The sequence below is a fragment of the Mastacembelus armatus genome, chromosome 5 (assembly GCF_900324485.2).
Source record: "Mastacembelus armatus chromosome 5, fMasArm1.2, whole genome shotgun sequence".
Classification (NCBI taxonomy): domain Eukaryota; kingdom Metazoa; phylum Chordata; class Actinopteri; order Synbranchiformes; family Mastacembelidae; genus Mastacembelus; species Mastacembelus armatus.
The window spans coordinates 25,407,913-25,432,373 of record NC_046637.1 but is presented as its reverse complement, the minus strand read 5'-3'; the positions used below and the strand labels follow the sequence as shown (position 1 = coordinate 25,432,373).

At 41.4% G+C, this 24,461-nt stretch overlaps 2 protein-coding genes across 8 annotated transcripts in view; one reads left to right on the top strand and one right to left on the bottom strand.

Annotated features, from left to right (window-relative positions):
* Positions 1–618: 618 nt before the first annotated feature.
* Positions 619–4,613, bottom strand: tmem183a (transmembrane protein 183A). Of its 2 annotated transcripts, none has more exons than XM_026308091.1 (8): positions 4,415–4,613; positions 4,017–4,106; positions 3,733–3,903; positions 3,468–3,627; positions 2,850–3,030; positions 2,399–2,479; positions 2,136–2,291; positions 619–1,971 (listed from the first exon to the last, which is right to left on the bottom strand). In XM_026308091.1, exons 1-8 carry the CDS (start codon positions 4,476–4,478, stop codon positions 1,786–1,788), a joined length of 1,089 nt encoding a protein of 362 aa, XP_026163876.1. In that variant the 5' UTR covers positions 4,479–4,613; the 3' UTR covers positions 619–1,785. The 2 variants fall into 2 exon arrangements, with proteins under 2 accessions (XP_026163876.1, XP_026163877.1); XM_026308092.1 differs by having other exon boundaries at positions 2,136–2,192.
* Positions 4,614–7,804: 3,191 nt separating this feature from the next.
* The window catches only part of ppfia4 (PTPRF interacting protein alpha 4), a 46,713-nt gene continuing 30,056 nt past the window's right edge, over positions 7,805–24,461 (top strand). For 5 of the 6 annotated variants that reach the window (XM_026307562.1, XM_026307557.1, XM_026307561.1 and 2 more), the window contains exons 1-2: positions 7,805–8,078; positions 8,283–8,567. In XM_026307562.1, the coding sequence (XP_026163347.1) occupies positions 8,310–8,567 (258 nt within the window). In that variant the 5' untranslated portion in view covers positions 7,805–8,078; positions 8,283–8,309. The remainder of the gene's footprint in view (positions 8,079–8,282; positions 8,568–24,461) is intronic. The other variant, XM_026307555.1, reaches the window with a different exon arrangement.

Below are 24,461 nucleotides of genomic sequence, written 5' to 3'. Positions count from 1 at the left end.
GATTATGGTAAGTCCAGTAAATATTTCATTTCAATACAATGAAATAATGTTAAGATGCAGGTTTACACTATACATTAAGACATGTACACCAGGGTGTGACAAATACCATGTGCAAAACAGTTTACATTTTTAATCCTATTGCATCTGAAAGGCTTTATTTTGATTGAAGATTGACTTATGTATTTACTACAATACAGGTCTTCGTCACCCGATTCTTAAGATTCCACTTCTGTCGGTCTTTTACTACTGAAATAATATTTCTGCCCGTTTCCTATTGCATATACATTGTACAGAAGGTGTGAGATTACCCTGTGTGAGATTAAGAATGTGCCGTTTTCTGTGTTTAAAGCTGCTGGTCGTTATAATATATGGCATTATTGTTTGATTGCTCAGAAAGGTCTATAGTATGTTCAGTAGTACAGGTAAACCTACAACGTGAAAAGCATCCATAAAACAATGGCCTTGTAGCATTCAGGGACTGTTGAGTCAAGACTAATCATGTGGAGCATGGATGACGGGCGTTCAAAAACAGGCAGTACCCAGGATTATCACAAGAGGGAAGCAAAGATTACTGTGATGAGTATGGAACATCAGCATTTCGTGACAGAAAACAGAGGCTTCACTGGGAAGTTTCATGTTTATTTTAGTGCAGTAGGTTTGCATATCAATGGAACACTCATCTGATATAAACAGACCACCCATAAAACAAACTGATGCTATCCAGGACACCTAGATGCAGTCTGCCATCATTTTCTATTTAGAAATGTAAACTGTAAGTGATTACTGTTTTCCTCTCCTTCCAATATGTGCAAATCAACCAACTACAATGTCTAATGGAAGAATAAATCAACATCAACAGTAGCCCTCTCCCCGTCATAATCAAGTATGTGATTGGTATGAATCTACTCACATTCATTGCACACCAGACAGACAGCTGTGCACAGCTTACATGTGGCAGTGGGAAACATTGCTCACATAATCAGCAACGAGACAATCAAGATGTTTTAAGCCAAGAAACACTTTAAAGAAACACTGCCCAAAACAGCAGATGTCTGGGTGACGCCTGAGGTAAATCATATCTTTGGCCCCTTCAGTGCAGAGCAGTGTCATTGATATTCACATAAGAGTGAGTGAGGCTGCCTTGAAATATACAGACTAAGAAAAAAAACATGGAATTGTAATTTGCAACAATACACTTTGTAACCACATCAGAATGTCCAGCAGAAGTGAACCTGATGTGGTTTTTCATATATTAAAAGATATTAAAATTAGTACCAATCTTAGAAGATGATCCTCTAGTTATCACAATGTTTCTTTTTTTCCATATTTTACCCAACACCACCTCTCAGTGTTTTCAGAAAGACTTTGGAACTGCTGAAGCTGAGGAGTTTCAAAAAAACAAGCAGGAGAGCCATTGTCTCCATGTTCAAACTTGCAGACAATAAACCCAGTCACCCTAGGAATGCTGGGCAACACTCCAGTACACAAATTATATCTAATGCCTAAATAACACTGCAGGTAATGTCTGCAGATGAGGAGTGGTGGATGGGCATGCAAAAATCTGACATTATAACGTGAGATTTACAACTTACAACAGGACAGTCAGTGTTGGCTTTCCTTTGATATCTAGCAATAAGTGAAACATAAATGGGCAAACCTTTGTCAGTGAACCCAGAGTTTTGCAGAATCACCCAATATAATTTTTCTGTTTAATCTAAAGCATGAGATAACAGGAGGGTCCTTGGCAGATGATTTGCTGTAGTAGCAACTGAGAGGACAGGACTTCTATGTGGAGGGTAAAAAGGGATACTGTGGATGCCACCAATCCATGAGCCTCACACTCTGTACAGGATCCAGCACCACCTGGGTACCGCCCTGATCTCCCCTCTTCTTCCCCCGCTGGAGTGGTGAATCTTGAAACACCAGACGAACGCGGTGATGACGCATGTCTGTGCTGACATTAATTGTGAACTGTGAGAAAAACAGACAGACCAGTGTAGTTTATGAGATAAGGAGCATACACCTGGTGCACAAATAAATTCATATACAATAAATAATATCAGTTAACAAACAAGTGGCCAGTAGTTGAGGAGATAATGTTTTTTTGACATTAATAAAAACCCAGAGGTACTAACCAAGGTCAGTGTCATGCCCATGACTACAGGGGTAAAGATGAAGTTGAGTGTGGTGACCTGGAGTACATAGCAGTCAGAGTCAGGGTTTGTGTGAACATCTTCATATTGTCTGGGCATGCGCAAGGACTTGGCACAACCATTCTTACCGTGCCCCTGCTGTGATGGAGATAACCACAATAAAATGTCAGAAATAAACACTGTAGTCCAAGGCCAACATTTTTATGAAGAAAAAAGAAGCAGCTGCTTGTAAAGAATCTTGTTACCTGCTTTACAAACTTAAAGCTGAACTCCCATAATCCCTCTGGTCGGGAACCTGACAGCCTTTTGACCCAGAACAGTAAACACTGCAACAGCAGAAATTAAACCTATAAAACAGCCATTTCCAGACTGAAAGCCTGGCTGGGACAGGGTTTTTGGTCTCTACAAACATGCATATATATGTTTCTTCCTGGTTTCTTTCTTCTAAGGAAGATAAAAATACAAGCTTAAATGTCATTAAGTCTAAAATTGTGAGCAAGTGGTATAATCAAAGCCAGTTATATACAGACTTGTTTAATCCTGATATTTCCTATCCAGCCATGAAGACATTCACATAAAACAAGCCCAGCACAACATGAAGTCATGCTTCAGGGAATGGAAGCGACATAAAACAAACATTTAGCTCTACATCTCTATAATTACACAAGAATTATAGAAACACATCTGTTCATTTACCTTGGAGTTAAGTAAAGTTGTGGGAGTGGATTCTGGCAGGGCAGGAATCTTTGACACACGCAAACTGAATGGTTCATACAAATGGAAAAGTGAGCGAATCACACGGGCCCGTAGAGAGTGCATCATAGCAATAGAGTCAGGTTGGAGGCGAAATGGCAGATCAGCATCAATCCTGTAATGTCTGTGAGTGACAGGACAGGACAGGTGGGAAAGAAAGAAAATGTTAACTATACATCTTGTCAGTTTAGAGCATTACTTGTTCATTCCACAGAGTGTGAACTTCAGAAACTTTATTATTTGAAAAAAAATCAGAAAATAAAACCTTAAGGAGCAAAGGTTTTATTCACAGCAGCAGTGATTTTAATTTGAACACTTTTAGGTTCAACCCACAAATTAGGCTGAATCAACCAAAATCCCATCAAATTTGCTTTCAATTTGTCGTTTTAAATTGAGCCTTCAAGAGTAAAGACCTCATGCAAATCTTACTGGTTAACTTCACAGTTCATTCTCACAAAGATATTAGTAATTAGTAATAAAATAAAAGCATTTTCCATCCGTATTATTAAAGCTGTCTTATTGTTATGTTATGCATGCCATTGATCAGTACAGTCACCTCACCTTTTATACAGCCTGGTCCAAAATGCTGCAGTGCAAGTGACCGTCCAGGCATTTCTGCAGATTAGGGCAAATCTGCACACATCCTCAGGCCGAATATAGGAGGACAGCACTAACCAAATGTCCACTGGATACTCCTCCCCATCACTGCTTTCACTGCTTTCTGTGGAGTCCACACGGGAGACAGGAAATCTGTTCAATGATCATGTTCAACTCATCCCTTCGTGAGCAGTGGAACAGTACAGCACAGTGGAATTTCAATGATTACCCTTTCTCCTCTTGTTTTTCTTTTTGCGGCCCACTTTGGTTTCATTTTCTCCATCTTCCTCGGGGTCTAGGTCATCACTGCTGTCTAAAGCGCCTGTTGTGACCCTCACCGCAGATGAGAGGACTTCCTCTACAGCCCCTTGAGACGCTTCCAGGCCGCAGAGTAATTTTACTGAACAAAAACAAGGGCAAGCGAAGCATTGGATCACCCTTTCTTTGCCAAATGACGCTAACATCGACACTATTAACAGCACAAACGGAGAATATCAAGAATCAAAGGTTTACCTTCTTTTTCAATCGCATTTACAACAGCCTTTTTCACCCTCCCAGACTTCACCACGGCCGGGTCTGAATCTGCATAATCAGCAACGGTGACTAGCGGGAAAACATCATATTTTCTATTAATTTTACAACTTTGGGCTCGTGTTTGTTTAAAACATATCAACAAATCACTCTTCGATCGATAACTATTTACAGTAAGTTACATAACATGTCAACACAACACAGCTTCAGCGGTAACTGAACCGATGAGTCTTGCTCGCACTAAAAACACTAGCTAATGGGTGACCACCCAGAATCCTTAGTTTAATATAAATTATTAGATTTGTAAGGTTTGAGGACAATAATTCACTGTCGACATTGTAAAACAAAGCGGCTAGCTTAACGTTAGCTGCTTAATGTACCTGATTCAGAACAAACGTCCCCGGCCCTAAACTTCAGCCGTTTTCGGTTCCCTTTCTTGGGCATGTCGACACCAATGATCTGTGGACGCTTAGCGAGGCTGTGAGTCCTGCCATGTCTCTATGGCAAGCTGAGGTAGAGAGAAAGAAAGAAAAATAACAGAGAAATTGAAAAATGTTCCGCCAGGATCTTCTGCCATCATGGAATGACGTATGTCAATACAAATATCGCGAGAGTATCATATGCGTTTTTTTTAATTGGCTGGTGTTTTACTGCCATCTGCTGGTCAGTGTGAACACTGCAAAGACATGGTTGGATTACTGAACAGACCGACTGCTACAAATGCAAAGTGTAGGGAAACATGTAAAACAACTACAAGACGACACGAGCTGATTAGAAATCATGTGGTTGCTTGATGCGTGATTCTTACTTCTACAGAGACTGGGGCTTTTTGGATTTTTGTGCCCAGGAACCCATTGTCTTATATCATCCCTCAGCAAAGGTGTACAAAATTACCATATAATCATTTAATAAAGCCGTAGGTGGGTATGTGAGCCCAGTTGGACATCAATTTATGCTCCTTTTCTCCAGCTTGACAATTAATTTGATTTAAATTCAATGTAACCAAATGTCTATCACATTAACAGACAATGAGCATTCACTGGTGATCATTATTTGTCAGCAAAAACAGATTGATTCACTGAAACTTGAAATTTAGGAGAAACTTTTTCTTATGGCATTCTTCCTTTCCATGTTAAAAATTACAGAAATTACAGATGCACTGTCACTTTGTTTCTCATAACACTACATCAGCAATGCTGCCCAGACATCACTGAGCCAGGAAAGGCCTTAATAATCTTTCTGTCAGTAAAGGAAGACACTGGTAGAAATCATTAACTCTGGCAATGTTATCTGGACCAAGAATTGTAATGCTAAGAAGATCCACGCTGCTGTGTTCAGTGGCCTATGCAAGGATTTTGTAAAAGTGCTGCAGGCCACTACAACATCCCAGACTGGCTGTTGACAAAACTGTTGTTAAGACCTTGAAAACTCAACAAAACAGAGCAGCACCTCCTCAGGCAATTTTCTCTGAAACTAAAGTAAAATGAGTTTTTATAAAAAATCTCTGCAGTTCAAAGAAGAACAAATCAGCATAGGTAAAGCTTCGAGTACGGGCAGCTGCAAATTACTTCCTGACAATTAAGTAATTAAGCAAAGTGACTGTTTCATCTACAGAAAAGGGTCAGAGATGTCGTGAAGCTTTCATGAAGCCTTTTGCTGTCAGCATTTGAGGGTAGCTTCATAATATGTTGTGATCACTATTCATTTTCACAGCTTCCTTTGTAACTCAGAATATTGATTTCACCTTAAAGCCAACACTTCACTCAATTTCCTCCTTATAACAAGCTTGTTTATCCTTGTATAGCAAGATGTTTTCTGTCATTAACAAGATCTATTCTCATTTTTACTCTTCAAACCTATGTCCGCTCCAAGTTATTCTTCTGTAATATCTGATTAAGTTTCACCAACAGGCCCCTATAAAAACACCTTCATTTTTTGCTCACATCCATACCCCTTTTATAACTCCTTCTCTGACTAATCTAAGTTTTGTCTGTAACTAAGCAAAACTCCTTCTGTAACATGTGGAAATACAACATATCGTGCATATATTTGTTACCAAATGCAAACATGGTACAAAGAAACAAGTCCTGAGCTTTCTGTTCGTGTCAGCGTAACTGTTCTCTGACTAGCGCAGTTTCCACCCACAGCCCAGAGTTGTAAATGCTGAACAGATTGAAGCACTGCTAGTTTTACTCAGATCTACTTTTACTGAAGTTGGGTTGCAGTATTTCTTTAGCAAATTGTTTCCAACCATCACTTGGAGGCAACAAATATCCATCATTGTTTCTAACATCTTAAAGTTTTTAACAAAACCAACTCCACTGTTCCACTGTAGGAGGATTTTTATATTTTATAATTCTCTTTAGACGTCACTTTCCCATGCAGGTTAAAAATTATTTTCTCTTTACACTGAACTGGGGTTGTTGTCTAGTTATCAATTCACTGTTTAATTTAAAGCTAACTTTATTCAGACTTTCAAAACATCAATTAATAAAATAATAGGAAATTTACTAGGAGTTTATGACAAAATCAGGCCTATCTTTAAAAGTTAGGACCATGCACTATGGGCTAATTATACACTCAGTATAATTCATATGGAAGTTAATATTTTTGCTGCGTCTTATATTTTGCTGTTAATCTGTTAAACGTATCGGATTGTGTCTGATTCAAAAATATCTACTTCTATGTAGCAAGGACCCATATAAAATATTACTTATATTACTAATCATTCAAATGAAGAATGTTTTACAAAATTGCTGCTAAAAATCATATAGACACACAATAAAAATGCCATCCCAACAGGAGAGTTCCATCCATCCACCCATCAATCATCTATACCCCCTTATTCCAAACCAGGGTCACGGGGATCTGCTGGAGCCTATCCCAGCTCTCTTTGGGTGAAACGCAGGGGTACACCCTGGACATGTAGGAGAGTTCTTGAAATGTAAATTTCCAGTAAGGAAGATATATGGCAGTAGATGTTTTTTAGGCCTATAAGTCAGAGCTCAGCGAGGACCAAGTCCGTCTACACTATGTCCTTCTCCTGTCTTCACTCTCCTGAATGCCAGCAGATTATTTTCAGTGCTGTAATCACAACACAACAAACAACTTCCTGACAACTGCAACACATGCAATAGCAACAATGCACTGGGGCAGTGTATGGTTGATGTTTTGCCCTTTATTCAGTCAGTAGTGCACCAGTGCACCATACTCATAGTGCACAGCAAAAACACTGTGTAGCTACACACGGAGACGTTTGTTTCCCAGGTTTGTTCCTAATATATTATTCACGTTGATGATTTCATGTCAGATCCTGCAGGGTGCGCTGCACACTTAAGCGCACATCGCAGCTATCTGGCTTGGAATAGCTGATGCCACCAGAACGCGCGTCAGTGTCTCAGGAGCTGTCAGGTCATGAACGTGCGAAGTGATGCTGATGTGAAAAGTTCATTACATTTCACCAGTTGTGCCAAATCCGTGCTACTCGCTGCAACATGGCATGAGCGCAGAGTCCTGTGTTTTTAACGCGCATATGGCACCAATCGCCTGTAGGCTGAGTGCGGGGACTCGCTCCCTTATTTCCAGAGCTGTAGCCCGGCAGTGACAACTGCAGATTCCAACGTGTGTGTGTCTGTGTGTGTTTGTGAGAGAGAGGGAGAGAGAGAGGGAGAGGGACTGTTTGTATGGGGGGAGGAGTGAAGTCGGTTCGGTGGCGGTGTGAAGAGATGGAAGGGGAAGGCGGATGCAGATAAAACTCGCTCTCACGGTCCTCAGGACTAAGGACGTTTTCTCCCGGATATTTTTTAGTGTTTCTTTTATTATTATTTTTCTGCCAGTGTACGATGATCTCCTTTGTGCTCGTGGGCACCACCCCTCCCAACGCATCCGTCTATCTCTGAGCTGTCAATCATATCACGCCGGGATTTCTACATGTGAGTGCATGGCGCGCCGGGCAGGGCGGATCTGCTCACGGGGTGAAAAAAACGCCGGTTAGTATGGATGAAAGGTCAACCATCGTCTCATCGTTTCAATAACTCTGATTAGGTAAGGAGATGTGAAGCTTAAGAATGCATATTTGATGCACAGGAGATGTAATGTAATGGGAATAAGGCGCGCAGCCTGTCTACCATTGCATGCGCTGCCCGTTGCCACGGGGCGTTAATAGGCCCTCACGTCAGTTACTGTAAGTCTGTGTATCAGGCTTGTAACCCACAATATTTGATTCTTAATCCCGACACTGTCCTGTAGCGTTGCCCACACTACAGAGCAGGAAAGATGATGTGCGAGGTGATGCCGACCATCAGCGAGGGAGACTCGGCTGCTCCTCCGAGAGGCACCGGCGGCGTCCCGAACGGCTCGGACCAGGAGGCCAACTTCGAGCAGCTGATGGTCAACATGCTTGACGAGAGGGACAAGCTCCTGGAGTCCCTCAGGGAGACTCAAGAGACGCTCATTCAGTCACAGACGAAACTGCAGGGGGCGCTGCACGAGAGGGACGTGCTCCAGCGACAGATCAACGCCGCGCTGCCTCAGGTGAGGAGCTGGAAGGGGTGGGTCGACATGGATGTGGTTTCACTCTAAGCGATGCATTTAATGTGCATATTCTAATTTGTCGTCTGGTTCAGTATCAAGTTGAACTGGACAAACACTGCGGGTTTATGTGAGAAGATAACATGCAGTCTGGTGTCCTGGATCTCCAGAAGCCCACACATCCCCAGGTGTACTTAATATTGTCACCTGGTTTGTGTTGGATTGGATTGAGATTTTCAGTAGGACCCAAGAAGCACCTAAAACATGGTAAGGGCCTCATGGGTCCTGCCTATCTTGAAAGGGGCCCTGTATTAAAATCTGATTTTAGTCTTACATGATATGCATGTTTACATGTTGCATATTTATAAGTTAAAAAAGGATAAAGTGACATATTCTTGCACATGAAAACACATAGATTACAGGCTGGTGTATCCAACCATGATGGTACCATTTTACAAATCTAGAAACCCCTGCTGGAGCTAGACCTGAGTTTTCTAGCCATACATCCCTGCTTGTCCTGGGATTTCAACATAAGAATGAATGTGAAGATGACAGAGCTACACACTACATAAAAAGCTCATAGATGGCAGTGAGTCAGGAAGGATGCTCTACATGTCTAGTGGGTAATGTAGTAGGTTGAAAGGTGGACAGGAGGTGATGGAGGGTTTATACTCACTGGACAAATGCTGCTCTGACAGTGGAGGTGTGGGACACATATCGAGAGCACTGGCATCCAGAGAGGAGTGCAGTGCCCACCTTTCATTATCTGGACTGAAACAACCTTGTTGCTGTACGTGGTGACCTAACTGTCAGTGAAAGGAGCCAATGGTAAACTAGGATACATTTTTAGGTTTGTAGCGTATGTGCACGTGTTGTTGAAGTCACTGAGCATGGGAACGATGAAGCACATAAAGCTGTTTTACCTTTGACCCTCTGATCTAAATGCGAGGCATGATGGCACAGTACAGTGTGTGTGTGTGTGTGTGTGTGTGTGTGTGTATGTGCCTCCAATAGTGTGTGAGAGCGAGGGAGAGAACCATGCTGGCGATGACAGCCTCACTGCAGCCTCTTGTGAACGAAACATGGCTGCTTACTAGTGTACATGGCCCTGGGCTGCTTACTTCCACACATGCAGCCATCAGGAGCAGAGTGTGAAGAGGTTGTCATGCACGTTTACTAATCCTGTTGGTTCAGTGTAATGTTTTATTCGAGCAACAGTACAAGTATTAGTTATACAGTCATAGACCTTAGGGACATTATGCAAACATTATGAGTGGTGAGCACATGCATAAGCTATCTCCTGCTCTGTCTCTCAAAATACTACACACACACACACATGTACGCACATATTGCAAACACAGCAGTGGTCATTTCCACACCATCCACACAGTGGAGAGCTGATGCAATGGACAGTGGGTGAAGCAATACTGAGAAATGAGAAAATCTCAGTTGGGATTGATTTCTGCTCAGTTTTGCTCTGTTCAGCTGAAGATTGAGGATAGACTGGCCCTGATGCATCACTGGAAATTGCAGAGTGCATCTTGTAATGATGAGTGGGTGGTGTGAAAAACATACTTTATCTGAATAGCTCAAGTTTGGTTGTAATGAATATATTAGAGCAAGGCTGTAGCAGCTGGCGATGCTGCTGACCACACTATCCTATATGTGTCAGTAGTAATTAGGGTAATGACCATAGATGGTGTGTTTATGCCCTCAACTATAATACAATATCACAGCTCCCTGTTTCCTCTTTCCGCCTCTTCTGTTTTGTCGTTTAGCCGTGTGTTGTATGTGTGATGTATTTTTTATCCGTGTGTGTTTAGTTCTCTCTGCTCCTAAGGAGTAAGCCGATGTATGAGTGTTGGCACAGCAGGACAGCCTTTTTGCCTAAGTCTAAGCACTGTTCTCTTTCTTTTTGCCTGACGAGCATTTGTCATCTTCACCTACTAGGTGTGTGCCTCTGTGTATGTTTGTGTTTTGTTATGTCTTCTGTAGGTTTCCAGACTGGGACTGGTCTGACCCAGAACTGTCAGATCTTTGTCTCTCCTCCATACACACACACACACACACACACACACACACACATACACTGTGTGTGAGTGATTGAAAATTCAATGCTCTTCAGTGATGTTATTGTTAAAAATACATAAACTCCCATCACACTGACATCAGTGTTCAAATTAACATTGGCCTCAGCGGCGTCATAAAAAGGGGGACGATGTTGCCATAACTCCCCCCAACACAAACACACACATACACACACTCACAGACTAGGATGGATATGTTCATTAACTACAGAGAATAGAGTTTCAGATTAACATGTCAGCCCATTACGGTGCATAATGCTTCCAATGCAGCCCTCAGAGATAGACAAATTAGGCTTTAAACGCACACACACAGACCCATGCATGCTTAAGGTCCTCTACCAGAGGCCTGGGAGCTTGAGGGCCCTGGGCAGTATCTTAGCCGTTCCTAGGACTGTGCTCTTCTGGACAGAGATCTCAGACGTTGCCCATTCCGTTTCTGTGTGAGAATAACTGTTCTGACACTGTCAGAGAGAATGTGTTGTAAAGCAAGCAGTTGTGCATATGTGTGTATGTAACTCAGACAGAGCAGACCGTGGGTGAACACCATGTGTCCGAACCAAGCAGTTTATTCTCCCATCATACCACAGCTTGGAAAGTTACTACTGTTAATCAGATAGTCCAATGGTTCAGCACTGCATCTCCATACAGTTTTGAGATTCATGGGAGACAGATTTAAAAAGAATGGGGTAAAAAATTAAGACTAGTTTGACTGTACTTTGGAATAATATGGGCAAATAAGCTTATTTGCTAATTGCTAATGTAATCTTTTCTCATATGAGAGAGCTGGGTGAGAAAAGCAGCAATGCTCTTATCGTTGGGCATGAAATCTGGAGCTGGATGTGCCTAGATTATCAAACTATAAAGACTGGACCAAGGGTGAAAGGCTAGGCTGGCTAGCTATGAAGGTAAAGCCTGCCATCACTTGTAAAAATCTCTGATTAAAAATAGCAAATAAAAATGACATTTTAGTTTTAACAGGAGTTGTGCACTGTAACAACAAAGATGTTGTGTGTGGTTTGGTTGCCTGGCAAATGCAAGGTGAGATATGGGGGTGTATTCTGAAACTTTTGACAGAGCCAGGAAGTATCAACTATTTATACTTTAATTGGCTGTTTTAGATTAGCTACACCATATCAAAAACCTCTGTCTGTTTTATAGTGGGATGTGTGCTTTGCAGTATGTTTAATGGTGTGTGAGTGTGTGTTGCCATGTTTGGACACCTGTTCCAGTCAGACACAACACTGGCTATTTTTGCAGCATACAAATACATAGAGAGAAAGACACACACACACACACACACACACACACACACACACACACATTGCAGTGCCCTTCCAAAACAACTGCCTCTTGTTTGAAATACCCACCCCTCTGTCCTCACTGATAAACATGTACATACACTTAAGCGCACACTGTTTCTGTATTGTTTACTAGTTTACTTAATCATAGGTGGTTGTTTACTCTTGTATACAGACACATAAACACCAGTTCACACACACACACACACACAGCTTGTGTACATACATTCATCGTGCCCCCATGAAAAAGCATGTGCTTTGCAGTATGTGTATGAGTCTGTCTCCATCCTCCCTCCTGTCTCAGGGATCAGAGTGTTTTTGTTCATTTTTCCTTCTTCATTCATCCCTAGTTTGTCTTTTCTTATTTCTAAACTCTCATTTTCATGCTCCCTTTAAGTTTTTTTACACCGCCTCTGATTATCAAAGTCATTAATTACTCAGTAGTCCATTAACTGATCCTTTAGAGAGTTGTCGTGCCCTCCTATTCCCGCAGTCCAGTATGGGAAGAAAGGTGACAAAGGCTCTGCAAAGCACCCTATGTGTGTATGACAACATTAGAGTTAGTTATTGCTTATTCTTCATTTTGTCTAAGTGGAGGTTTGGCAGAGTTAGACATATAATAAAATATAGTGTGTTAAGATATAGTGTGATATATTATGAACTGGTATAGTGTGATGGAATAAGAAAATGGGATTGAATTGTAGTCCAACTATAATGTGGTGAGGTAATAATGAACAAAATACTGTGTAACCTGCATTGTCAATATTGTAAATCAGATAATCATCAAAATACATACATACATACAACTGTGACTAGGCATAACCTCAATACTGGCATTGTATGCTTACTCAGATTCATACTCATTCTCCAGTCAGATTGTTAAACCAAGTATTAGGCTGTATTTTATTAAGATAGAATTACAGGGCAACTTTAACACCAGCTGGCATGTTGTTTTTGTGGACATACAGTGGTTTACCTCTCATCTTGTTGCAGTGATATACATACAGTGAAACACTGCCATTCAGTCTGGTGTTAAAAGTAGTACTAGAAGTATGGCTTCAAACTGTTAAATGATACCTAGGCTTACTCCTAACTTCATTGAGGAAACTAATTTACTTCATGACGATTGCGCTCAGTAAGTGTGTTACCAAGGTTTTAGATGTATCGTGTTTCTAATGGAGAACTAAACAACTGATCATAGACCTTAATCATTCCCAGTACAGCAATATATGGGTGTAACACTCCTATTATTACTATATGGTAATGGTTGAGTCAGCTACATCACAGGGTCTTTCACACTATTTGAACTGAGGCCAACAAAAGTAAGCCTTGCAGACTTGGTACTCAGCCATCACAGTTACTGTACAAAAGGTGTATTTTGCTTACAGGTGCAGTGTGAGAGGCAATGAGTGTCAAAGCCGTTATACCTTACACTGCAGAAGAAGGAATAAGCCCTCCAAGGTACCCCTGTTCCACATTTGGAGGTGCCCTGCCTGACTTTATCTTGACACACACAATCAGCAAGACATGAATACTCTTACTCACATCTGCACCCATCCACAAACAAACAATAATACAGACACTGTCTGCGTTTTCTTAAATGTCAGCATGCACTGTCTGCATGTCGTTCTGGGTCTGTGTGTTTGTGTGTGTGTGAGGGAGCATGCCTAAGGCCAGTGTTGCTTATGCATGGACGGCTGAGGCAGCTTTGTGCACCATGATAGGAGAATACTGAGGGGGGTGGGTGAAGTCATTTGAGAAATTACCACATCTCATTGGTCTGATATTGAAGCCTATATCTTATGCTATGTGTTATGTAAGCAACAAATAGTAGAAACTGGGTTGATGTGGAAGAAACTGGAGCATGAAGTGAGCAGCTGAATGTCACCAAGAAACCCTGAAAGAGAGAAAAAAATACTATGATACTCCTGGCCTGTCCACGTTTCTACACGTACCACAGCAAACTTTTTCTTATCCCCAGCTTTCTCCATTATATAGATTTTAAGGATTTATTAGACCTGGTGCAGAAACAGTCAGGACAAAGAAATGAAATAAATGTCCCAATTTGTGTCTGAAATGTAAAATTAATTGAATTATCAATCAGTTACTTGGGCTTTAATTCTATGCTTTGGCCAACATTACCGCAGAGTAACCAGGGTAGCTGGTGTGTATGTGTCTTGCTAACCTCAGGGTTTGTTTACCTTTTGACTCTGACTCCTTGGTTCTTGCCTTGTTAGTCTTTTTATATTATTTTTGGCACATGTTCAGAAATTAAAGTTTTATTGCTGATTACACTGTCTTAAACTATCCAAATTGCAGTAAATTATGCTTTAATTTCATACCTTGGCCTATCCTTCCATTTTGGTAGACAAATCAAGGAGCTTCTATATTTAATTTGGATCAGAACTATAATTTTGCAAGACACAGACAACCTCATATGGCCCCAGAAGAAGTGAGTAGTGAGTCTAATTAACAACGCATCTACATCCTAGTATCTGACTGACATCACACTCTAACTGGGTCAAACTGGCCCTTGGCAAGGGCTTGTACACAGCTTTCAGGCCCCTGAGCACTAATAGATTATGTGCAATGCTAGCTCCTCCATGCTGCCCTGCCACACCATGGCTTCTGTGCTCCATCTCTTGGTACCATCCATCCTTTGCTCCCTCCATCCCTCTGCCAGTACCATCTGGCTCTCAGCACCAGGCACACTTAGCTCAGCTAGGTGCCAATTTGTCCCCCTAGCTGCCTGGGCAAGAGAAGGAGAGTGAGGGAAGGAAGAGGAAGAGTGGGTAAGAGAAATAGATATATAGACAGAGTGAGATTAGAACATCAGTAGAAAAACAAAACAAAACAAAATCAAGCACACCTGACGGTCACCAACAGCATGAGACTATGCAACAGTGTAGGGGAGAAGACACAGTCACTAGCTGTGTGTGTGTTTGAGCTCCCTCTCCCCGGTAATAAGAGCAGAGTGATTGGAGTTGCAGGACCACCAGAGGGGAAGGCGAAAGTAATGAAGGAGGGAGGCAGGAAAGGACAGAATTAGAAAGAGGAGGAGGACCAGGGGGATGTGAGATGAAGTTTTCCAGCCAGCAGTTAAGTCCACGCCGGGCTTGCCATGTCTAACATCTTTACTATTGGAACTCTGTCAATTCACTCTCCCTCCTGCAACTCCCTCAGAATAGAAGATAAGGAAACGGTGGGCGGGAGGGGGTGTGAATGTTTCACTGGGGTTTGGATGTTGAATTGGGGGAGGCAGAGTGTGAGTGTTTAAAAAAAAAGTGTGGGAAGGTCTCAGAGACTAAGGTTTTGAATGTTAAGGGTATACACCCCAAGGGAGACATAGAAACACTACATAACCCCTCTCCTAAATACACATACACACAAATATACACACACAAACACAGCAGTGGGGGGGGGGCATTGTCTAGACCCCATTTTTCCCAGCGAGAGACTTAGGCAGCAGCAGAGGCAGCGGCATCAGAAGCTAAGTCCCCAGCTGGACCCTTAAAAGGATTTAAAGAACTTCAAAATGCTTCATCTGCTCCATGAAATACAGCTTGTCAGTGTCTCACAACATAGCACACACCCCCCGCTGCTGACTGTCAATAACACACCCACACACACACAGACACACAGATCTAAGAACGCATGGTGGTGCAAGTGAAATGCAGGATTTGGGAGAAGGACATGGTGGTAGGACAAATATTGCCGTATATAGCTAATCTCTACTATGGCGCTTGTATTTCTTTTGCATCATGTTAGATGTATATGCTGCAGAAGATGACACATTTATGATTTTTCTGTATTTGTTCACTGGTTTTTTGTATCATTTTTGGGATATAAATCAGAAATGTGACTCAGAGATATAGGAATGTTAATATCATTGATATTTCAATGTCAAATCAAATCACTTATGTCATGAAGGAATCTGTTTATCTTTGCAGCTTTAGCCCAAGTTTTCATGTTATTAATAATAATAAACTGTAGATGTCTGGTGATATGACATCACCTGACATAGCTTTATAAATGTGTCTAATGCACATTGCAGCATTGTGGGATTTGTTTAGTTCACCAAAAATTGATTTTTTGGTCCACTTGGGGGCAATACATCAAGCTGCAAACACAACAGTGACTTTGACGTGAAGCTGATAGGACATGTTAGCAAACAGTTTCTGATTTACACATCTGGCACTTATAGACTAGCATTAGTATTCATTTGGAGTTGTGTTTCTGGACACTGGAAAATATCTTGGCCTTCATTGGCTTTATCAGCTTTTTACTGAAACCAGCTGCCTGCTCTGGATGGAAAAGAGGTTGGAGAGCATTTATATTTCTCTGCAACCATGATTAATGGACTTTTGAATAGTTACAGTTCAATGGTCTTGAAATTGTTCTCTCAAGTCCAAAACTGTTAAACTTTGGTTCAAACTATAACATCAGGTGGTCAGTTCATCCCCAGTCATTGGCCTTGAGCACAGGAATGTTTTTTTTTTTAAATGTTGTATTTTCAGGCTGTTTTGTCATAGATATAAGTTTATAATTTCTCTTGATAGGAGACACTGAAATGAATGTAGATATGTTTGTTCTTCTGTCTCATTTTTCCTAACTTAGAAGAAAGCCTAAGTAAAAAATGACTCATCTTAACCCACTCTCCCCTACTGAAATCTTCAATATTGCACAAGTAAATGGTGATGAATTGCCCACACAGAGTCAGCACTTCCTGTTAAAGTAATTGTCCAAAACGGGCTGATACATCACACAAGCACAGCCACACATGCACATGTCCATATGCACATATTGTTCACTCCGGCTTGGATGTGTCTTACAGAGAAAGATAGAAGTGCTGATGTGAATGACACTGTGAGATCTGAGGATAGTCTCTGATAAACACATGATGGCATACACCACCTTTACGCTACTGAATAGACCCTATCTAAGGCTGATTTAAACAGCATCAGTTCACAAAGTACATACTAGAGAAACTAATTAGAAATTTTTGTATTTACAGAAAGCTCTCAGCTTGTGTTGTCTCAGTATTAAACCAAGACCCGTTTATTCAGAACCACCTACAACATGCCTCAGTTCTCAGCTGCAGTCTGTTATTCATTTAGTTCCAGCTCCATTCACAGACACGTGGGTTGGTGCAGACGCTCAAATGAGTGTGCACAATCACATGCACACACACACACACACACACACACACACACACACACACACACACACACACACACACACACACAAAGAACTATCCCTGTTTCTTTGAGATTTTTTGTTCTGCTGCTTCTTTTTTGTCATCTTCGGTTTAATTAGATTGTCTCCTTGTTTTCTGTGAAGTGCAAGAACCTGTTGTTCCAAATCACTCTATGAATACACTTGAGTTGACTGAGTAAAGATCCAATATTCATATTGACATAACCAACACACTGAGCTGTTCTTGTTCTTCAAAGTCTTGCTGCCTTCCCTGTCTCAGTCTCACTGTCTTCTTCTTGCAGTCCCTCGCGTTCTGTCTTATCAGTGGTGATGGCTTTAAGCGTGTGTGCTGAGAGGTCTATTAGTTAGCTATCGTTCTGTCAGATAATGCTTCATATCTCTCAGCTAGCTCACTGTACTTTGCTCTGACTGCATGAGGTGAGGGCAGCTGCTGGGTTGTTACATTGGAGCCCAAACCTCCACATTCTCTCAACATTTTTGGATTATTGGTGTTAGGTTGCTGAAGCAAATATAGGTGAAACTCACAAAACAACCAAACCAAGTGGCCTATATATGTGTGTGTTTGTCCTGTAGCAATCGCATGTGTGCACAGAACTGGGCTCAGTCAGATTGTTTGAACTAGTAGCCTGAAAACATTTCACTGCATTTATATGAGGTTATGTTCATAATCGGTGTGTTTATGCCTGTGCATCCACATGTTTTAGTATCGTACTGCTACAATGGCACCAAGGACACATATTCTGTGCTGCTGCATGGTATAGGGCACCCAATTACAACATTAATAGCCTGGACTATTTCCTCAAATTATAATCATGTGAAAAAACTTACACACACAGACACACAGACACACACACACACACACACATAATCATCACCATGGTCAGTCCTGTCTGTCACTGATGAAGGTCAGTAAGCATTGTGGTGCCCCATTAGCATAATGGGGGCTATGACGTGTCTTGCTCTGGTGCAAGAAGAATATCATTCACACTCAGTTGCTTTCGACTGTCTCCGCCACCGTGCGGCACGCACCAACCCTTCTTTCTCTCAATTCCACACTCCAATAGCCCTTTCATTTGCCCAGCCTAACTCCCACTCAGTCTGTCTCTGTCACGCATGCACACAATTAAACTTGAAGTACAGAAACTCACAGAGACAGTTACATCACATGCCTCTTAGATGTTTTTGGACACCTTGAAATTCAGCATCATAGTTTAAACCTGAAGCAAAGCACTTGATAAACACTCTAACAAACAAAGAATTTAAGTGCACCAATAAGTGATTGTGACTGTTACAGTAATTGGAAATGGCCAATGGTATATTCAATTTGAAATAGCCTAGATTTGGAAAACTACAAGTAAGTATCTGGAGTCATCAACATTATGTTTGACTTAAGATTGATGGTTTGCTGTTAGCTTGCAGCTAGGTTGCCCCTTACATGTATAGAATTTTTTTATCAGTAAAAATAACTTTTATAATTTCAGTATTAATAGTAGCATGTCATATAATAGCAGCAGAAGTGACTGGTGACTTTAAATTGCCAGTATGACTGTGAGGCTTTGTCTGTCTCTATGTGTCAGCCCTGTGTCAGACTGGGGCTCTGTCCAGGATGCACCCTGCTTCTCTCCCATTGTCATCTAGGACTGGCTCCAGCCCTCCTGTGCCCCTTCATAGGAATAAGCAGTATAATGGATGAATGATTTGTGTGGTGTGTGGATTTTTAAAATCATTTCGAAATGTGTTATTCAAGCTCCAATTACAAGGTTCAGAACATGAACATGGCATAATTTTCTTGCCAGTTAAAATGGGTCTGTGCTTTTTGGAAAGCTCTCAGATTGTAATGGGCCTTTCAGTTAGGGCTTTATTAAATGCAGGTGCACAAGAAAGTGCAACCACTTAAGTCTATGTATGTAAAAATATTGTGCTATAATCAATTATAAGACAAATACAGTGTGGTGTGCACTACAGGTGTCTGATATCTAATCATAGCGATTCCGACCATTTCCAAACTGTGAGGTGGTTAAAGTTTTCTTTTATTTTAATAACAATCTCAGTGTTCTTCAACACAGAAATAGTAGTCCTTAGAAAATGAATTATACCTACAGTATAAGTGTCAGCTGCAATATCTCTGGATTAGAATTGAGTCTATACACTTTAGCAAATTCAATATGCTCTGTTGTTGTAGTTCAGAACAAAACACCCCATTGCTGTGAACTATTCTTATTAGAATCAGATGAGTCAGTTCTCCAATGCCAAACTGAATGCATAACCTTGACAGAGTAACAAATTAATACACTTGCATTCCCTACTGTTTCCAGATGTGACAGCTGTTAGCTAACACAGTTACAATTTTCACAGCTGCAACAAAAAAATGAAATAAAAATTTAATTGTAATAGCATCATAGTGAGTGGAAGAGTGGGTGTGCAATCATCCACTCTGAGCAAGTCAGGTAAAAGCAGCTAGAAGCTGCTGCTTATGGAAAACTGTTTTCATTTTGACACCATTATATGTCCTTGAAAATGAAAGACAGTGAGAGCACAAGTAAGGCGCTGAAAACAACTGTGAAGGTGAGACAGAGAGGAAGTGCCCGTACGTGAGTCACATAAAGGTCATATGAACCTCAGCAGCTTCCATCAGTGCCACCCCATCTACTTCTACTGCCATCCTTCAATATTTTCCCCCATGCTCTACCTCTCTAGTTTCAGTCACATCCTTTTGTCATTGTGATCTGTTCACTTTTGCCTCCTCCTATCTGATCCTGCATTTCCTCTCTCCAAGTCTCATCCTCACAGCCCTCTCTCAGCTCTCTCTGTCTGTGCTGGCGTGTCAGCATCTTGTGTCAGCAAACCAATGTCTTCTCTTCTCTCTCTTATCTTGTGTGAGTTGAGTATTAGGGGTGGGGGGTTGTGGGTTGGAGGGGGGGGGGGGGGGGGGGGCGCGACCCTGCAGGGAATGCACACGCACACTCCCACTCACAGTCAGGCACCCACAGATCTGTGCTTTAATTGGTCCAGATTGGCTGTGGACCTTCTGCCTGGGCTGTGGGTGTATCATAGCATGTGCCACGCACACTCACATGGTGGTGCTCCTATAGAGTAAACATGTTTTTCTCTCTTAGTCTCTCTTTTTTGAAAGCGTTGTTGAATGTAATCTGCTAAGCCCCACCCAATTCATCCCATCTATCCATTATCTATACCCACTTATTCCTAATTAGAGTCACAGGGATCTGCTGGAGCCTATTCCAGCTCTCTTTGGGCTAAAGGCAGGTACACCCTCGACAGGCCCCCAACGTTTTGCTCTCTATACTCCTCCTGTTGTCCACTTCTCTATCTCTACACTGTTTCTATGCTTGCCAAATTACAGTAATAGACCGTCCTGTTCATAAACAACTCAATATATCGAAGATCAAATATAACTAATAATAACATAAAACAAGTATCAGGATATAACTGGGATACATTTCTTAATGGAACCTTTTGTATACAGCAGATTTTATGGTGTTGCAGTATTGATATCATCATGTGAGCAGGCATGTATTAAATGCAGGTATTGTTCTGTTTTGATCCATCAGTTGGGCATAATACTACTGTTTTAACAAGTCATGCATGTGTACAGCCAGTTACAGATTAACAGTTAATGGAGCACAACTGCACTTGCTCTTGATTGGCAAACCTCCATGAACAGCTGCTTAAATCCTTCCACTTTGGCTGATTTAGAGCATTTGGACTGACACACCCTGGGGAATTCCTCCACAGCTCTCCGTTCAAGAGTTTATTCTTTATTTTAATTCATGAAAATAATCTAACGATTAAGAATAACATTTTTATCCAGAGATTGTTAATCATGAAGATAAGTTATTGCTTTCTTATCAGGTAATGGGCATTTATTTTAACTGCAACATCATCTACTGTAGGTGTGTGTGTGTGTGTGTGTGTGTGTGTGTGTGTGTGTGTGTGTGTGTGTGTGTGTGTGTGTGTGTGTGTGTGTGTGTGTGTGTGTGTGTGCCAGATCAGCACATCTATCCTATCCTCGTCATCTTAGTCAGTTATTTTTATTTGTCATTTGGCAAAAATCACTTCGGCTTCCCTCCCCTTAACAAATGACATTTCATCCCTGCAATACATCGTTGTTACACACATTCACACATTCACACATACAGATTTAACACACAAACACAGATTCCACAGCACCCCGGTGGGAATACATCACAGAGCCAGTTGGCTCTTGTTTAATGCTGACCCAACGAAATATATGTCCAGCCCTCCAGTGTTCCCCCTCACCCAGAAGGCTCAGCTCCAGCAAGTCCAACAATCCATATACAACCATACACATTTAGTTGGAACACGTACTGAAGACTATATTTATCAAGATCCTGCAGTCCTGCAGTCTGTCCTCTTACCTACTCAACACCTCTGCTTGTCAGTCTGCTGTACAATTAGAGTCCATATATGCTCTCTCTGTGTCTGTGTCTCTGTGTCTGTGTGTGTGTGTGTGTGTGTGTGTGCGTGTGTGCGTGTGTGTGTGTGTGCTCACGTGCAGACTCAGGGTTTTCTTTTTCGTCCTCACTTCTCAAAGCCCTGCAAATTCAGTCCCCATGGAAACAAGGGGAGGGTTAGGAAGCATGTGATGTTGACTTCCTGACACCTTCTGTCCTGTGGGAGACCACATGTCAGCAACTCTGTCTGTGTGTGTCTGCCTGTGTGTATATGTGTATGCATATTTTCTATTAGTAGTGTTTAAACCTGACTTAAACAAAACTTGACCTGTCCTGCATGAACCTTGAAGTACCTTTACCAGGTGAATGTAGCTACATGCAAAACATAGTTTTTGTAGATCAAAATATACACTCTATCTAGATTTGGCTATTTAAATTGTGTTGTTTCTGTGTGCATAAGGTTGTGTGTGTGTATTTGTTGGCATGTGAAGCCTCAACCTTGATTGCTGCTTCTGATCAGCTGCCAGAGCTGAGCGGCTCAGTGTGTTAGTGGGTCTGGCTGAAAGACTGAAGTGAGGAAGTAGAGGAATCCCCTGTTCTCTGGGACAGGATGATGAAAGCAGTGATGGACCCAGAAACAGCAAGGAAGCTGGTGTTGATACAGCACTCTATGAACTGCATGTTTTATCCTTTGTCCTTTTGTCCCATCACCTGGGGGGGCAGTGCACCCTAAAATCCAACAGGATTTTGCCAACAGAAAGTAAGCTGTCAGTGACTGTCTACTTTGTGTGGATTTATTCCAAACAGAGGAAATGAAATTGTTTTGATCTCAAATTTCTATCCTTGAGGTTAGGACTGTGTCAAAGTAAACATATTAACTTAGGAAACTGTAAAGATTTTCTTTATTTTTTGACTTTTATAGGCCACTGCATCGTTCCATGTTAGAGTTATAAGCAATTAATGATCAGAACTGAGTCTATTTTAGAGCAGAGAAACAACATCAGTGCATGTGGGGGTCACAGGTGCAAATAAAGGAAAAGAGTGTTGCTGTGTAGATAACGTGGATATAGTTTGGCTTCAGTAAAGATGATAGAAAAACAAAATGGAGTTAAATGTAAGTACCGTTAAAAATAGATGGGGCTTCAAGAAGAGTTTGATCCATTGCCTGAAACATCATATTGTCATACAATATGATGAGTGCCTTGTCAAGAAAAAAATAGCAATGAAAGCATTTGAGAGCCTCTTTATTTAATATGGGAAATGTCTTGTCTTTTATTTATAGTAGTAGCATAGACAGGAAATAAGGATGTGTGTGTGTGTGTGTGAGGCTGGGTGAGTGTTTATAAAAGGTTTATTATGTACTGAATACACAGTTAAAGTACTAATTAACTGTGATGGCAGTATTTAAAAATATTTTTTGATGTACTGATGACTAAGATATTAACAACTATTCCAATTCGACAAGTCAGAAACTGAGAAACTGAAAACAGAAACTGAGAAGCAGATAAATGGGAAGGCGTCTGATGAAGGAAAGAATGACATGAAGAATGGGAAAATTTAGAAACATGAGAAGGAAATTCATGGTTGAGGACTCTGCATCCTTACCTACCTCACCTCAGTGTTGCCATGGATAGCAGACCTTGGCAGCACAGCTGTGCACATATGTGTGTGTTGGTTTGAGGTGTGCCAGGGTGACATCATACAGTAGCTTGCTGAGAAGGTTTACTGCAGGCACATGGCATCTACAATATTTATAGACCCCCAGAACAGATGAGCTCACTCAGTCACTCAGCGTGACTGGCTTGACTTCACACACACCCACCCACACATAAAGAGCAAAGAAGTGGCACAGAAGTTACTCACGCAATCCCTGCCACACCCACTCACATAAATATTTCCTTATCTCTCCTCTTTTCACCCACTGGCCTTGTCACAAAATATGCAGTAATTATTACACTTCAGTCAGACTGACCCTGATGCAGTTCAGGATTATTGCTGGGATAAAATATGAGGAAACACACACAGTGTGGCATAAAAAGAGTCTATATTCTGAGTGAAAATGAGCTGCAACTGTATGAGTCATAAGGAGGGGATGGTAGTTTGTTAGAGATTAAACCAGTGGGAAAATAAGTGACTGCTACAGTAGCCACAAACTGTCATGTTCACACATAAACACAATATGGGCTCAAACACATACACATATACACACAGACACACACAGAGTTAATAACCTTGTTCCCCCCCAAACACAGGATTTAAATCCTCATATCCCAAAATAAACAAATTCATTCCTTGGTAGAGCAAATACTGTACAAGAGTGTATGATTGAGAGTAACCTTGTGTGTGTGTGCGTCAGTCAGTCAGTGTGTATCAGTGGTTGAGAGTGACACACTGAGTGACTTTGTGTGTGTATGGCCAAGTGACTGAGTGTGTGAGCTTGAGTTACAGGGCTGGAGAGTTCCAGAAAGAAAAATCACATTTCATAAATAAATCATCCAGGGCCTTGTGATGGATGCACACACCACCACAAACACACACACACACCACACACACACACACGGCTGCAATGCTTCATACGGCCATCATAGTATGAACCAGATTAGAGACAAATCATTTTTAAAGAGGAGTGTGTTGTTGCTGCTGCTATGTGTGCAGAAACATGAGTGCGTGTGTGTGTGTCTATGTGTGTGTGTGTGTGCGTGTGTATGTTCAAAGCTGGAGTTTTATGTGTCCTGTTGTACACCAAGAAATTTACCTTCTTAAGACACTGATAGAAGATTTCCACAACATTATAGCCCAAATCAAACTATACAACAGATGTAGAAATGTGTGTTTGTTTGTCCAGTAAGACCATTGTTAGTG